The sequence below is a fragment of the Macaca mulatta genome, chromosome 1 (genome assembly GCF_049350105.2).
Source record: "Macaca mulatta isolate MMU2019108-1 chromosome 1, T2T-MMU8v2.0, whole genome shotgun sequence".
Lineage (NCBI taxonomy): Eukaryota > Metazoa > Chordata > Mammalia > Primates > Cercopithecidae > Macaca > Macaca mulatta.
In genome coordinates, this window is record NC_133406.1 from 74,083,659 (window position 1) to 74,097,071 (window position 13,413).

General features: G+C 33.2%; 1 protein-coding gene across 2 annotated transcripts in view; it reads right to left on the reverse strand.

Moving 5' to 3' along the window:
- The window catches only part of USH2A (usherin), a 797,990-nt gene that overhangs the window by 727,857 nt on the left and 56,720 nt on the right, over nucleotides 1–13,413 (reverse strand). For both annotated transcript variants that reach the window (XM_015116260.3, XM_015116269.3), the window contains one exon: nucleotides 10,424–10,556. In XM_015116260.3, the coding sequence (XP_014971746.3) occupies nucleotides 10,424–10,556 (133 nt within the window). The remainder of the gene's footprint in view (nucleotides 1–10,423; nucleotides 10,557–13,413) is intronic.

Below are 13,413 nucleotides of genomic sequence, written 5' to 3' on the forward strand. Positions count from 1 at the left end.
AGAAAATGAAGCAAAAAAAGGAAAAAAAGAAAGAAAAGTTTGAAGATACAACTATCAGAACTTCCAAATGTAATGAAAACACCAACTTACAGATCCAAGAATTCAAGCAAACCTCAAGCAGGACAGTATATGAAAACCATGCCTAGGCATATCATAGTGAAACTGATAACATGAAAGATAGAAAGAAAATCTTAACAGCATCAAGTGGAAAACAATATATAGGCCAGGCGTGGTGGCTCACACTTGTAATCCCAGCACCTTGGGAGGCTGAGGAGGGTGGATCATCTGAGGTCAGGAGTTCGAGACCAGCCTGGCCAACATGGTGAAACACGGTCTCTACTAAAAATACAAAAATTATCTGAGCATGGTGGTGTACACCTGTAATCTCCGCTACTCGGGAGACAGAGGCATGAGAATCACTTGGACCCAGGAGGCAGAGGTTGCAGTGAGCCAAGATCATACCACTGCCGTCCAGCCTGGGTTGACGGAATGAAAGACTGCCTCAAAAACAAACAAGAAAATAAGCAAACAAACAAACAAACATATAGTATACAAGAAAACATTTATATAAATAGTGGCTGATATCTCACCAGAAATAATGAAGGCAAGAAGACAATGAAACATCTTTGAAGTTCTAAAAGAAATAACAGTAATCAATATAGAATTCTATATCAAATGAAAATATCCTGCAAAAGTAAAGACATTGTTACAAAAGCTGAGAGAATTTGCTTCAGCAGCCTGAGCTACAAGCAATGAAAAGGGAGGGAGGTTCTTCAGGTTAAGAAGAAATAACATCAGGTGGAAGTGAGGATAAACAGGAAACAATGAAGAACACTAGAAAGGGCAGATCTTTAAAAAGACAGAGAAATTATTTTGTGGGGTTTACATAGACAAAACACAGAATTTTAAAATATCTGCTATGTAACGAATCTAAACTGGACGTTTTTTCTCCCTCACCCTAAGTGAATTTTGAATTTCAGCCAAAAAAAAAAAAATAATTAAATATGGTCATGGCCATTATTTTAAAATACGTAAGTATCACAGTCAATAAACTTAAACAATAACTAAATTAACAATAATATTTATGATAGCAAAATTTTATTGAATACCTAACATGAATCAAACATGTATTATTTATAAGCTCTCTGATCACCCTGAAAAGTATGTAATAATAAAACACATTTTATAAATGAGAAAACATATTAGGAAATTGGATTGAGAAGTTAAATTATTTGCCAAATTCACTTGGCTGTTAAGAAGCAGAACTAGGCCGGGCGCGGTGGCTCAAGCCTGTAATCCCAGCACTTTGGGAGGCCGAGACGGGCGGATCACGAGGTCAGGAGATCAAGACCATCCTGGCTAACACGGTGAAACCCCGTCTCTACTAAAAAATACAAAAAACTAGCCGGGCAAAGTGGCGGGCGCCTGTAGTCCCAGCTACTTGGGAGGCTGAGGCAGGAGAATGGCGTGAACCCGGGAGGCGGAGCTTGCAGTGAGCTGAGATCCGGCCACTGCACTCCAGCCTGGGCGACAGAGCATGACTCCGTCTCAAAAAAAAAAAAAGAAGCAGAACTAGAATTCAAACTCAAATCTGTCTGATTCTAAATCTCATGCTTTGCTTATCAGGCACTAATTATTATAGTAATAATAATTTGTATGTACAATGAGTTAAATGTCCAAGGAATGCTTGTGTTTCCTGAATCCATGTGACAAGTACAGAATTTAAATGACTAACATTTTCAAGATTGCCCTCTATACTATACATATTAGACGTCTCTGGTTGAACTTGTTACATTCATAGAATAAATCCATTCTGAAAATGCTTCCATTTATTATTTCTCCAAAATTGGAAAATATTTTTAATTCTTATTATAAAATTATAGTCTACTGAAAAAAATTGCACAAAAAGAAATTTAAAAGGCAATTATTTGCAATCCCACTCATAGAGATTAACATTACTAACATTCTGAACAACATTTTGGCATATTTCCTTCCAGACCTTTAAATAATATGTATATATATATGTTTATAATAACACATACATTAAATTTATAGAATTTTGTACTATACAATCTTGTTTGTTTCATGTAATAACACATCATGAACCCATTGCCATCTACGTAGAGACATATTTCATTCCTCTTGATAGTGTATACTATTCCATAGTAGGCATAAATTATAATTTATTAAATCAATTCCTTTTTGAAATTTTAACTGATTCCAGTTGTTACTTTAAATAATTCTACAATGAACATTTTGAGTATGTATTTAAGACTTCGTCTAATAATATTCTAGAGATAATGTCCTGGAAGTAGAAATCTTGGATTAAGTAGCTTTCACATTTTTACTTTTGATAATTTTCCAGGTTACCCCAAACTCTTTCCAACACGCGTCTAATCTCTTTTTTAGTTCTTTCCAAACTATCAAGTACAAAATGATAATCATTGTTTGAATTTTAAAATTCCAGTTTGTTAGTCAGATGATTCAATATTTTCCTTTAGCATTTCTGGACATGGTATCGTGCTAATAAGGGTCCTTAATATGCTAGAATTATAGAAACATTTGCCTCCATTTTCCTCTACTACCTTATGATTGCATATATTGCATTCAAATTTTAATTAATCAGCAGTTTTTACTTAGTATGGTTGTGAAAGCTACATTAGCCTCTTTTTAAATATACAACATAACTTGTCTGATAATATTGCTAGATATCTTGTCTGCAATGTTCTGAAACTAACTTTAAGTAAACTCCTCTCTATCTATATACTGTATTCCTGTACTCTTCTTCCATTCCATTCTCTTAGTCATTTCAGTAATTTTTAAATTTCTTTACTTTTTATCTAATTCCCAAAACAATTCTCTCTGAAAAAAAAAATTAGCATGATTTCAGCTGAACTAAAATGGAGTTTGTATATCTAGCAGAGGTTGGAAACGTGAACCCATGGGAAACTGGTAGAAATTAGAAGTAGCATTCCAATTTTAGAATCAAGTACAAGCACAGGGGCTAAGACACACAACACTGAAAACACAGAAAGGAAGACAAGTAGGAGTTAGCTTTAGACTATGATCCTTTTCTTCCCTGCATATTCACTTTAACAGACACTCAACAAATATTTATTGATTCCTTAATGACCAAAGATCTTTTTAAGAAAGTGCTATGCACATTTGAATGTATAATGTAGAAATTCTCACCTTTAATTGACAACTAGAACTCTGCTGATAAATGAGTTCAGAAATAACTCGGAAAAGTTTTGATTCACATCGTTCTGTAATTTTATATCCAAAATTTGGAGAGTTAGTATGGTCTATTACCACGATGACATTGGTGACTCCTCATAACTACGTATCTGCTAACACAAGTGCTCTAGGTTATATATCCAACCGGAAGCACTAAAATAAATCTACAATGAAAAGAAAATGTTCTAAAAAGGAGTCGTCACACTTTGGTTGATATAGATGGTCTAAGGTGTTTCTATTTGTATGATAAAAATCAGCATGATCAAATCAGATTATACCACTAATAAGGATAGATGAGGGTTCATTAAAAAGCATGCATTTGGTCCATTGATTAATTTTCCAGGGAAAGCAACGACAAGTCCTGCAGTAACAGAAAGTGTCACTGGCAACACATTTTTCTAGGCAGTTATGCTGGAGATAAGACCCAAAGAAAAAGCTCTGTAGTAGCCAACACTCATGTGGAAGGTTGTTACTTTCTGGGTGCAGAAACACAAAACCAAGTCAAACCTAATCAGAGAAAGGCAGAAAAGATCCATCTTGATCTGCTGTAGGCCTTCATTTGATGTGCTTGTGTTTGAGGCAGTGTCTGTTCCAAAGCAGAGACAGCCGGCCTGGCACTGCATGAGAGCTCCTTTAACTCAGCTCTGTAACTGCTTGCACAAATACCTCTTTTGAATGAAACCATCTTGGATATGGACAAAAGTATGGAGGACAGTGACTTAATTTTTTGATTTAAAAAAGGAGCAAGCAAGAGAAAGAAAATGATTTATACTAAGTCCATAGGAACATTCTGTACCTATCTCTTTTCTGATTAGAGAGGTGGCATGGAGCCTGGCTCATTAGGCAGAAGTAATGAGCCAGTCTATATGCCATCTCTAATTAGAGAAAAGATACAGTAGGTACGACTGTACATATAAATTGATAGAATAAAATAAAAATTATTTAAAATATCTTTTTCCTTCTGTAGCCCTTAAATGCCCAGAACGTAAAGGAGAAAATTGTAATAAAAACTAAATAATATTTGAAATAAACCGGTTTCCTGTTACATGTTTTCTAATCAGAAGTGAAATTTATTTCTATACAGTTTAAAAATAACATCTTCAGTTCACACTGTCGTTTTGAAGCATTAATCCAACATTCAGTATACTGAAGTAGAATAGAAGCAAGCCATTTTAACCCTACAGTGCATAGTGGACTAATTTATGGCACTATCAAATACTTTGAGCAACATTGGGTGCAATAAAACACTTTTAGAAGTACTAATGGGGATTAAATATTGAAATAAGGCTCACAAGATTTAATGTGTTATTTAAAAATTCTGCACACAGACTATTTCATAAAATTATAAAATATACTAATTACTCAAACCAAGTTCCTAAATATATAAGTTCCTTAAAATATTGCTTCTTCACATACGTTTAGCTTGATCTAAGAGCATACACAAACTAAAGTAATAGAGTCTTCATATTTTCTCTTTTGATTGGTACAACAATCATATGGAAAGATGGTGTTATCCTTATCTTATTGTTTCACAATAAGAAAATAGATGTTCAAAGAGTTTAAAAATAGTTACCACTTAATGCACATTTACTATACAACAAGCAATATGTTCTAAACATACAACATCTCACATAATGCTTATAAGATTCCTATGAATTACATATTAAAACATCATTTAATAGATTAGAAACCAGACTTAAAAAGAGTAAATATTTTGATCAAAGAATCACACCTGGGTTATATTTAAACCAGAGCTTGGCAATTTAACCACAGTGTTTTGAATATCAAAAATATATACCTTCTTTTTTAAAACTAGACATTGGTCTAATAACTCAGGCCATAGGGAAAAACAAAACTAACATTTTATATTATTTTGGAATTAATAAGTGCATCAGATAAAAATATCTATAGGAGGTATTTATGGCATGTCCAATACATACATGTATTACAAACATTCAAAAAGAATTGAGTTCCGGATATGTTCAAATGATAGGACTGTGTACCTATTAGAATTAATAATGAGTTTGACAAGGTCACTGAACATAGGTAAATATAAAAACTGATTATATTTTAATGTAATAGTAACAAAATTAGAAAATGAAGTTCAAAAACAATACTAAGTATAACTGCATGAAAACCAACAGGCCAAAAAGCCACAACACTGACAATACCAGATGCTGGTGAGGATGTGGGGCAACAGGAACTCTCTTTCACTGCTGATGGGAATGTAAAATGATATAGTCATTTTGGAAGACAATTTTACAGTTTCTTACAAAACTAAACATATCTTACCATACGATCCAGTAATTGCGCTCTTTGGTATTTATAAGTTGAAAACTTATGTTCACACAAAAACCTACACACTGATGTTTATAGCAACTTTACTCATAATTGCCAAAACTTGGAAGCAACCAAGATGTCCTTCAGTAGGTGAATGAATAAATCAACTATGCTATATCTAACCATTGAATATTATTTAGTACTAAGAAGAAATGAACCACCAAGCCATGAAAAGACATGGAGAAATCTTACATGCATAATACTCAGTGAAACAAGCCAATCTGAGGCTATATTATTTACATTATTTTTTATTCCAACTATATGATATTCTGGAAAAGGTGAAAATACAGAGACAGTGAAAAGATCAGTGATTTTTAGGGAGTGAAACTACTCTGGAGGATACTGGAGTAGTGAATACTTGTCATTGTACAACACCAAGAGTGAACTCTAATGTAAACTATGGACTGTGAGTGATAATGATGTGTCAATGTAGGTTCATCAATTGTAACAAATATACCATAAACTGCTCTGGTGAGGGATACTGACAACCGGGAAGGCTGTGCATGTGTAGGAGCAGAGAGAATACTGGAACTCTCTACACTTTCTACTCAATTTTTCTGTGACTCTAAAATTGCTCTAAAAAATACAGTCTATTAAAAAGTAAAACCAATGAATGTGTTTGAACAAGTTTAACAAATAAGAGTGAGACCTCTATACAGAAAACTTAAAACATTGCTGGGAGAAATCAAGGAATATATTACATTTATGGGCTGGATACTTGATATTGTCTAGATGTCCATTCTCCCAAATGCAACTTAGTAATTTAAATCTAACAGAATTTTTAAATGAAAATTGAAAAACTGTTTCTAAAATTCATATATAATAGCCAAGGCAATCTTAAAAAAGAAAAAAAGGTGGAGAACTACTAGATATGAAGACATGTGTGAAGCTACAGTAATTAAAACTAAATATTTTGATCCAAGTATAGCCAGACAGACAGATCATTGGGGCAGAAAAGAAAGTTCAGAAACAAATCCATCTTCACATGTACAGATACCTGATTCATGATGTTACCACTGCAGAATGGTAGAAACAATGATTTGTTTCAAGAAACAAGGTTTTCTAGGTTAATTATGCATACAGGTGGGAAAAAAATTTGATCCCTACTTTATATAATCTCAAAAAATCTATTCCAGATAGAACATAAACCAAAATTTGAAAAGTAAAAAAATAAAGCTTCCTGAATAAACTGTAGGAGAATATCTTCAAGATATCAGAGTTTGCAAAAATAGTCTAAACAGAACACAAGAAGTATTAAGTATAGAACAATGACTAAATTAGACTCATTAAAATTAAGAAGCTCTGCTTATCAACAAATACTATCAAGAGAATGAGACTATAAGCCTTAGCCCAGAAGAACGTATTTGCTATCATGTATTTGTCAAAGAACTCATATTCAAAATATTGAAAACCTCCAATAAATTATTAAGAAAAACACAAATTGTCCAATTAAATATTGGCAGAAGGCTTCACAAAAAAGCATATTCACTTGGCAAATAAGCCCATGAAAAGATCTGAGTATCACTAATGATCAGGAAAGGCACTACCTGGCTACCAGAATGACAAAGGATGATAACATCTGGCAATACTAAGAGTTGGTAAGGATGTGGAACAACTGAAATCCTCAAATATTGCTTGTTGGGTCACCCACTTTGGAAAACTTTTCAGAAGTATTTCCTAAAGCTAAAAATATAACTGCATACACTATGGAAAAATCTCATTGGCATAGTGTTAAGCAAAAAGAACACAAAAGAGTACCTACTTCATGATTTTATTTGTATGTTAGTTCAAGAATAGGCAACATTAATCTCTAGTTATAGAGGGCTACATTGATGCTATTCTGTTTTTACCTTTATAGTGGATGTTCATTAGGGGACTCTGAGATTCTGGAAATGTTCTACAACTTTTTCCAAATTAGAATTACACAGGTGTACATAAATATTAAAAACTCATCAAGCTATACCTTTAATATTTATGCACTATCTTGCATACATGTTTTGTTTTGCTTAAATCTTAAAAGATTACTTTAAAATGTCTAGACCACAAAGTTCATAAGCCATCTAAAAACTGAAGAAAACACATACAGCATAACATTCTTAACATAAATTAGTTTTTATAAATAAATAAGGAATTATAGAGTATAAATATGGACACATTGTATGAATAAGGAATTCACAAATGAAATGCAAATGATCAAGACATATGTAAAAATCTACTCAAACTCATTAATGGCCAAATAATTCTAAGTCAATATTCAACAATATTTTTCACTTAGAGGAATGGCATGGGTGAAAAAAAAGTGGATAATTTGGATAATTTGTAAGGTTAGAGTTTAAGGAAACAAGTACTTGGCTATATATTTTAATGAGGTTATAAATTTTCACAGCCTTTCTGGAGGTAGCCTGTTGTTATGCATTAGAGCAATCTCTGTAATATGTATTAAAATATAAAATGACCATGTACTTCAACCCAGCCATTCAATCTCTATGTAATTATTTCTATTTTAGGGAAATAATTATAATAACATTAATAATAATAATAGTATTATTTACGCCTAGGTGTGGTGGCTTACGCCTGTAATCCCAGCATTTTGGGAAGCCAAGGTGGGTGGATCATCTGAGGCCAGGAGTTCCAGACCAGCCTGGCCAACATGGTGAAACCCCATCTCTACTAAAAATACAAAAGTTAGGTGTGGTGGCACACACTTGTAATCCCAGCTACTCAGGATGCTGAGGCAGGCGAATCGCTTGAACCTGGGAGGCAGAGGTTGCAGTGAGCCAAGATTGTACCACTGCACTCCAGCCTGGGGGACGAGCGAAACTCCATCTCAAAATAATAATAATAATAAAAATAATAATAATCTTATTATTTACTAATATAGTTTAGTACACATTCTTGGTTTTTTTCAATATATAGAATATATGTTATCTTCTTAAATTACATGGCAAATTTTTAGTGTGAGAAAATATAAACTACATAGTCCAGTTAATTATATGTTAATATTATTTCTCAGTTTTCACCTAATACTGTATCAAGTCCTACTTTAACAATACTGTACATTAAAATCCAGCCCTATGCCCGAGAGAGAAAATATAGTTTATATACAGGCATTGTGCTTAGCACTTCATTCATTCATTCATTTAACAAATAAATATTGAGTATCTACTACATGGCAGGTGCTTGAAACACAGTAATGTTTTATATGACATTGCTTCATTTGATCCTTACAATTGGCTCTATGGAGTATCAATATTATCATCACCATCATTTTAAAGTCAGGGTGACTACACTTCAGAGACATTAAAATACCTTGCCAGCCATATAGCTAGTAAGTGAGGAAATGGGATATGAACTCACGCAGGTTGGCACCAATGTATAGAGTATTAAGGAACTGTGCAATCAGGTAACTGCTCAAATACATATGTATGTATGTATATGTCTATGTATATGATTGATAGGTTGTTAGTTGATATATATAAATAGAAACGTAGATATAGACACAGATATATACACATATGTAGATATATATAATATTTTCTATAAAATAACTGCTAATTATACTGAAACATTAAAAAAACCCTAAATGTTCACTATAGGAACTGAAGAAATATGGATAGCAACTATACAATTGCACACAATGCAGCCATCTTAAATGAGAACATATATCTAAATGAGAAGATACATTGACATGGAATGTTGTTTATAACATTTGAAGGAGAAGTATTTATTTTTAGAGGGCTCAGAGAAAGCATATGTATTGTAATTTTATTTTTGGAAAAATATATTTATAACTATATCTCTAGCTAAAAATGTACTAAAAATCTGGAGGAGTATAAAAAAGTTCAACTATATCTATCTCTGAAGATAGAAATATGAAAAATACTTTTTATTTCACAGAGTTCCATATTGTTTAGATTTTTTTATAATGAGCATATATTATATAATAATATAAAATAATATTTTTATTTTAATATGTAGGCATTTTAAAGACCATTGTACTAGGTATTTCAAGATAATTTCTTATTTCAACTTCTGGTTTTATTCAATATATAGTATATGATATCTTCTTAAACTATATGGCTCATTTTTAATGTAATAAATGTAAACATTAGTCCAGTTAATTACATATTAATACTATTTCTCAGGTTTCATCTAATACTTTGTAGTCCTACTTTAACAATGCTGTACATTAAAATGTAAACCCATCAAAAAAGAGAGACAGAGAGGAAATATAATTTATTACACGTTGAAATTACTTAAAAACTAATCAGAATAAAGAAGTTTCTATTTGAAAGCTTCCCAAATGTAGAAAGTTAAATAGTAGACCCAAAAGATCTATTATCCACCTGGAACCTGTAACTGTGACCTTAATTTGGAAAAAGAGTCTTTGCAAGTATAATTAAGGAACTCAGGGTGAGATCCTCCTGACTGTGAGTGGGCCCTAAATCCAATGACAAGTGTCCTTATAACAGAGGTAAAGGGGAGAAGATTCAGAGGAGAGGGCCACATGAAGGCTGAGGCAAAGATTGCAGTTGGGAAGCAGCAAGTAAAGCAACACTAAGGATTGCCAGCAGCCACCACGAAGAGGGAGACATGGAATGGATTTGCCCTCACAGCCTCCAGAAGGAACCAACACCACTGAACCCTTAATTTCTGACTTTCAGCTTCCAGAACTGTGAAAAAATAAGTTTTAATTTTATTAATCTGCCACCCAGTTGGTGGTAATTTGTTCAGTAGCCTTAGAAGATGAATACATGTAGATATTTTAAAATATTATTTGTTTGACGCATTTTTAAGAACAATGTAATTGGATGAAATAAATAACAATCTGAAGTCGGAAACTTACCATTTAAACTCTGTCCTATTTGCACAGTACCAGATGCAAAATCTGTAATTGAACCACTTAGAGTTCTTGCATCGAAAGGTGTATGATCCTTCTCCACACCATTGATAAAGAAGCTGATTTTTGTCTGATGCACCTGTAAGAAATTACTACCGTTATTATTTTAAGTGCATAAACTTTTATTTTACAATAAACACATTTCAGCAGTTTTTCTTAAGTAACTTTCTTTCTTCTTTACTTTGTTCAGTTGGGAAGACTGAAAACACTATTTTAATAGCTCAATGATATCTCCATGTGTTTATCTAGATATAAACCTACATAGTGTCATTTCGTGCTGTGATGATATCGCCCAGGGTGCTCACAGGTGTACATAATAGTTTGTCCAATACATATAACAGCTCTGATTGCCATGCTTTTACAGGGTTTTTGAGGATATGTTACTTCTTTATACACAAATTAAATTTGTTATGGCTATATTTGGAAATAAAGCAAAATGAGTACAAGGGGGGAGAAATAATTAAAACCACATATAACAACAAAGAATTATATGTGGATATAATTCAAGCTACTGGGATCAAATATTTCTTGAATTTACTGTCTTGGGTATTGGTATCCGGTTGGTGATTTTCAGGTCTACTTTCCCAATGTAGGATAACAAAAATTTGCCAGTCACATTCTAGACTAATCAATCAAGCAAGTAGCCTAATAACTGCATATATTAGGGATTAGCATTTTTTTTTTCTGTAAATAGCTAGAGAATGTTTTTTTCTCTGCAAGTCAAATGATTTGGTTCTGTGGGCCAAATGGTTGCTGTCACAACTGCCCAACTCTAATGCTGTAATGCAAAAACATCCTCAGACAATATATAAACAAATGAGCATGGCTATGTCTAAATAAAACTTTATTTATAAAAACAGGTTGCCAGCCAATTTGACCCACAGGTTGTAGTTTGGTAACTCTTGGATTACATGATTAAAAAACTGTGGGATTTTTGTTTATATGACAGGAGCCCGGAATAGCCAATTCTATCAAACTTTTATGCAAAACACCCATAGATACCTGCACAAAATCTTTAATTGCATACACTTCTAAATAAACTAATCCGCTGTTTGGACATCAACTTTACCTCTGCAAATAGTCTTTTTGTTCAAGTGCTTTTGGCTTAAATGCAAAAGGAATAATTGGTACTCTAATTAGTGAAGGAGCTGAAATGGCAACTAAAAGGGTTTGGAAAGGGGAGGGGTTGAGACGGGGAGGAGAGAGTGAGATTTAAGGTCATGCAATGGAAAGGTTGGATGCTAACATTTTAATTAAAATGATAGCAAACCATTCAACATGCTATTCTGCTATGGACTTTGAGTGATAATGATGTATCAATGTAGGTCCAGCAATTTTAACAAATATATCGCTACTCTGGTGCAGGGCTTTAATAGAGGGGGAGACTGGGTACGTGGGGGCACAGCATGTTTGGGAGATCTCTGTACTTCCCACTCAATGTTGCTGTGAGCCTGAAACTACTTATACTTTTAATGCTTTTATGTTAAAAAGACTTGCAATAATTAATGAAGATAAACATTTATTCTCAAACATCTTAAAATCATTATGTGAACTATTGCCTTAAAAATCTTTTTCAACATGCCCCCGAACAAACAAAACAAAAGAAAATAAAAAAACCAGGAAGTTAATACAATAATTACTTGGTAATATTGATTTTTTCAAAAAGTTACCCAAAATGGCTTTTCTCCATTCTAACTACCCTACTTTCATTTAAACCATGTTCTTTCTTAAATCCATTGATCTAGTGTTGCATTTGATTTAATTTTAAAACAAAGCTTTAATATACCTCAAATCATATGCCAAGTCCTCAAGGGCCTGGATATATTCCGCTTTGTTGGGTAGTGGGGCTGCATTTTTTTTTTTTTTGCATCCCATTTTTTACAGCCTGTTACTGTCATTTGGTGTTTGACTGTTATCATTATAAAAGATACAGGCTTTTCTACTTTGTTATTTGTAGCATTATCTCATGTTTTACAACATCTTTGCACAACATGCAGGCACATGAAATATAACTAGTGAAAAGTTCTCGGTGGTATTAATGCATAAAAAAGAATGTGGTTCCATCTCTACTGTCTTTACCCAGCCAAAAGCTGATGAACAGCCAATTTTCCTTTATCACATTAGCACAGCCATGAGGGAAACACATTTGTTCTAGTCAGCTACACTAAAGATACTATTACCAATCTAACATATACATGTTTTATATCAGCAGTATTCTCAGAGCATGAGAGAGCCAACAATATATTAACACTAGCATGACAGTTTATTTAAGAAAAGAAAATTGTCTCTGTAGAGGGACAGAAGTTAGAAATGTATGGCTAAAGCTCAGTGTCACTGGTCTAATAAAGGTAATAATTCTTAGGCTTTCTTTATAGCAGGTAACACTCCTGTGACAGTTCTGTCATATCATTCAAATAAAAATGTTGTCTTTTACAAGTTTAAGTGCACCTTTATTTTGAGTCAGATAGAAAGCATGTTTTTGATTTTCTGTATTCACCGTATTATATCTGTTGTCAAGAGTTCAGGACCTTCTTTTTTATCAACTCATCACATATTTGCTTAGTAGAAGAATTCAGTGTCACTTGCAGTGAATTCCAGAAGGATATTTTCACTTTGTAGGTACTTAAATAATGATTAATGATGATCCCAAGCCACTCTCTTCCATTGCCCCCTCCCCTACCAACCACCTTTCCATACATAAGATTAAATCTTCTTTGGTTTTTCTGCACCATGTTTTATGTTCCAAGATTCTCTAAACTACTTTACAATTCTGATCTGGGGCCCCATCACCCTGAAGCTGTAAAGACTGAGGTGGATTTTTGCAATAGCTCATCCTGATGGTCCCCTTGCTAGTTATTTAAGGGAATACATACAATGGAATTTCTGATTTGTGAAAAGAAAGCCTTTTGCTACAATAAACTTCGCACCTATCTCAT